Below are 4,224 nucleotides of genomic sequence, written 5' to 3' on the forward strand. Positions count from 1 at the left end.
CTATGTGCAAAAATCAGTGGTTCCAGATTCAGCAGATACTTTCCTCAGAACTTATTCAAATAATCTCTTGAAATCCTTTAAAGGATTCTTCCACAATCATATTGAAGAGACATTATTCATACGATTGTAAAATTAGAACTGGAGCAGCCTTAGGAGGTCTTTTCAACTAATACCCTCACTTTAAAAATGAGGAACAGAGGCCCAGTGTGGTTGGATGACTTGCCCAAATCATGCAAATAGTAAGAAGAAAAACTAGGTTTTGAACCTGGGTCTAATTGAGTACTCTCTCCACTGTATGGCACAAAACTCTTTTAAATTCTTCAAATTTGTTTTAGTAGCAACATTTCAGACCTCAGTAGATTGATAGACATCTTCTTCCAACACATTAAAATGATAATCCTAGCTAAACTGACCTATCTATTTAAAGCCTTCCCAATAAAATTACCAAAAATTATCTTACTGAACTGGGAAAATAATAACAAAATTCATTTTGAAGAACAAAAGATCAAGAATATCAAAAGAATAAAAAAATGTAAAACTTTTGTAGTACTAGGTTGTAAACTGTAATATAAAGCAGTAATTTTCAAAACTATCTGGTACTGGCTAAGAAACAGAAAGTTAGATCAGTAGAACAGAACAGACATATAACAAACAATAGTAAAAGATTATGTTAACTTAGTATTTGATTAAAGTATAAATTCAGATGATTGGGATAAGAAATCATTATTTGGTAAAAATTGCTGGGACAACTGGAAAGTAGTTTGACAGAAACTAGATATAGACCAATATCTTATACTACTTAGCAAGATAAGATCATAATGTTTACAAGATCTAGGCATAAAAGGAGAAATCACAAGCATATTAGAACAGGGTACATATTACCTATCAGATTTATGGATAGGAGAGGAATTTATGAGTAAACAAGAGATGGAGAACATTGTGAAATAATGTAAAATTTATAATTTTGAGTACATTAATTTGAAAAGGTTTTGTACAAAAAAGTTATTGGAGAAAAATAAAACAAACATTGCCAAGATTAAAAGGAAAATAGAAAATTGAGGGAAATCTTTATAGATAATCTCTCAGATAGAGATCTCACATCTAAAATATGTAGAAAAATGTCAAATTTTGAGGAATAAGTCATCCTTCAAATGATAAATGGGCAAAATATATGAACACAGTTTTCAGATGAAGAAACCAAAGTCATACATAGATATATGAAAAAAATGCTCTTAATCATGACTGATTAGGGAAATGTGAATCAAAACAATTCTGAGGTATCATCTCACACCCATCAGATTGGCTAAAATGACAAATGTTAGAGAGGATGGGAAAAATAGAGACATATACACATTTGTAAAGCTGTGAACTGATCCAACCATTTTAGAGAGCAAAATTTGGAATTATGCTCAGCTACGAAACTTTGTATACCCTTAGCCCCAGGAAGATTCATCGCTGGGTTTCAAAGGAAAAGGGCCTATATGTTCTAAAATATTTGTAGGATATTAATTTTTTTTTTAAACTTGGAAAGAACTACAAGAGATAATGAAGAGCAAAATGAATAGAACCAATGGAACGTTATATTCAGATACAGATTTAATATTTGAAGAATTTAACTTGTCAATGTTCATCTCCAGAGATTTAACTGAAAAATGGAAATGTGAAAACCTAATCTATATACACATTTGTTTTCCAGATGATGTTTTCTATGGTGCAGGGAAGGAAAGGCGGGTCTGAGGTACCTGGAAATAAATTCTATTAATTAAAAAAAAAGTCAGTCAGTTTTCCTCGGTGTGATTCCGTCCTGAGTGGAGCCCCTCGGGAGCCAGATCCGATCTCTCCATCCTCCTCATCGCTCTCCTCTCTGCCCTGCTCTGTTTTCCTTAATATCTCTGCTCAGAATGGAGGACTCCATGGAAATGGACATGAGCCCCCTCCGGCCCCAGAATTTCCTTTTTGGTTGTGAACTAAAGGCTGAAAAAGATTATCATTTTAAGGTAGATAATGATGAAAATGAGCACCAGTTGTCATTGAGGACTGTGAATCTAGGGGCTGGTGCAAAGGATGAATTGCATATTGTTGAAGCAGAGGCACTGAACTATGAAGGAAACCCAATTAAAGTAACACTGGCATCTTTGAAAATGTCTGTTCAGCCTACCGTTTCCCTAGGTGGCTTTGAGATTACACCACCAGTAGTTTTGCGGTTAAAATGTGGTTCAGGGCCTGTACATGTGAGTGGCCAGCACTTAGTAGCACTGGAGGAAGATGCAGAATCGGATGATGAAGAGGAAGATGATATGAAACTCCTAAACATGTCTGGGAAAAGATCTGCTCCTGGAGTTGGTAGCAAGGTTCCACAGAAAAAAGTAAAATTGTCTGAAGAAGATGAAGAAGACGATGAAGATGAAGATGATGATGATGATGATGACTTTGAAGATGAGGAAAGTGAAGAAAAGACCCCTCCAGTGAAGAAATCTGTTCATGATACTGCAGCAAAAAATGCACAAAAATCAAACCAGAATGGAAAAGATTCAAAGCCGTCCACACCAAAAGCAAAGGGTCAAGATTCCTTCAAAAAGCAGGACAAGACTCCCAAAGGACCCACTTCTCTAGAGGATATTAAAGCAAAAATGCAGGCAAGCATTGAAAAGGGTGGTTCCCTCCCAAAAGTGGAAGGCAAATTCATCAATTGCTTCCGGATGTCTGATCAGGAGGCTATTCAAGATCTCTGGCTGTGGAGGAAATCTCTTTAAGAAAATAAGTTTGAACAGTTTGTTAAAATTTTCCGTCTTATTTCTGTAACAGTTGATATCTGGCTGTCCTTTTTATAATGCAGAGTGAGAACTTTCCCTACCGTGTCTGATAAATGTCGTCCAGATTACTTTGCCAAGAATGTGTTGTCCAAAATGCCTATTTAGTTTTCAAAGATGGAACTCCACTCTTTGCTTCATTTAAGTATGTATGGAATGTTATGATAGGGCATAGTAGTAGTGGTGGTCAGACAAACGGAAATGGTGGGGAGACAAAGTATACACGTGAAATAAATTCAGTATTTTAATAAAGTAAAAAAAAAATGTCAGTCATATTCTTCAAAGGTTATTTCATTCATTCATTCAACATGTATTTACTAAACACTTACTAAATGCCAGGTACTGGGCTAAGGACTAAGGATACAAGAAAGACAAAAACACATTTCCTGTCCTCAAGAAACTTACATTCTAGGGACATCTAGGTGGCTCGGCAGAGAGAAATCCAGGCCTAGAGATGGGAGGCCCTGGGTTCAAATCTGACCTCAGCCACTTCTTTGCTGTGTGATCCTGGGCAAGTTATTTAATTCCAACTGCCTAACCCTTATTGCTCTTCTGCATTGGAGTCAATATTTAGTACATAGATTCTAAGACAGAAGATAGGGATTTCAAAAAACAAAGTAATTGAGGAGGAGCACTAATATTTGTGGGTGATGGGGAGATGATTAAGACAGGTCTCATTTAGATGGTGGTACTTGAGTTGAGCTTTGAAGAATGTTAGGGATCCTCGAATGTGAAAAGGTAAGGAGAGAGCACACTAAAGGTTTGGAGGATGACTTATGAAAAGACACACAGACGAGCCCTGGCACCGTCAGCAATACCATGACCAGTTGGTTGCATAGTATCCAGCAGTGTCTGCAGGCAGATAAGCAAGCAGCTGAGAAGGTTTCCGAAGCCCATAAAGAACCTGAACCTGAAGCAAGCAAAAGAAGCTCAGACTGAGACTGAGCAGTATCTACTGCAGAGAGAAAGAATTTAAAGTCAAAGAAGATGCAGCTCTTAGTAGTCTTGGCAGTTGCATTTTTGAAACAGAGAAGGAAACCTGCAGAAGATAATCTGTCCTCCACAAGTACTTTCAGAAGAACAAGGAGAAAGTCCTGGAAAATCTTTTGACTTTTGAGTGTGACATGCATCCAGAAATTGATGCAAACTACCTCATAAATGGATAGAAGAAATAAAGCTCATATATGACGGATATTGGCTGTTCAGTTGCTCTCCTGTAGTATGTGAAGCTTTAGCCATGCTGCAATACCATTCTTCTGTAAAGATTTTAAATTATTTTTGTATAGTGTTTACTATGGCACTTCAATCTTTTTGGAGAATCTAGCTTCATACAGACTAGAATCTCATCCAAAGAGTTAATATTCTTATCTCTTATTTCATACCAACTCATTTAATAAATACAGTTTTTCTTTGC

At 36.5% G+C, this 4,224-nt stretch overlaps 1 protein-coding gene and 1 pseudogene across 3 annotated transcripts; both read left to right on the forward strand.

The window, feature by feature from the left end:
• Positions 1-1,901: 1,901 nt before the first annotated feature.
• LOC123232213 (nucleophosmin-like) lies at positions 1,902-2,943 on the forward strand. Of its 3 annotated transcripts, XM_044658611.1 has the most exons (3): positions 1,902-1,959; positions 2,254-2,477; positions 2,559-2,941. In XM_044658611.1, the coding sequence occupies exons 1-3, from the start codon at positions 1,902-1,904 to the stop codon at positions 2,751-2,753; spliced, it is 477 nt and encodes a 158-aa protein (XP_044514546.1). In that variant the 3' UTR covers positions 2,754-2,941. The 3 variants fall into 3 exon arrangements, with proteins under 3 accessions (XP_044514546.1, XP_044514538.1, XP_044514531.1); XM_044658603.1 differs by having other exon boundaries at positions 1,902-2,477; positions 2,559-2,943; XM_044658596.1 differs by having other exon boundaries at positions 1,902-2,943.
• Positions 2,944-3,629: 686 nt separating this feature from the next.
• LOC123249098 lies at positions 3,630-3,976 on the forward strand (annotated as a pseudogene).
• Positions 3,977-4,224: the final 248 nt, after the last annotated feature.

The sequence above is a fragment of the Gracilinanus agilis genome, chromosome 1 (assembly GCF_016433145.1).
Source record: "Gracilinanus agilis isolate LMUSP501 chromosome 1, AgileGrace, whole genome shotgun sequence".
NCBI classification, from domain to species: Eukaryota; Metazoa; Chordata; class Mammalia; order Didelphimorphia; family Didelphidae; genus Gracilinanus; species Gracilinanus agilis.

Excerpts from the sequence above, each read along its gene's own strand:
- LOC123232213 (XM_044658596.1), top strand. The coding sequence starts at position 1,902 with ATGGAGGACTCCATGGAAATGGACATGAGCCCCCTCCGGCCCCAGAAT.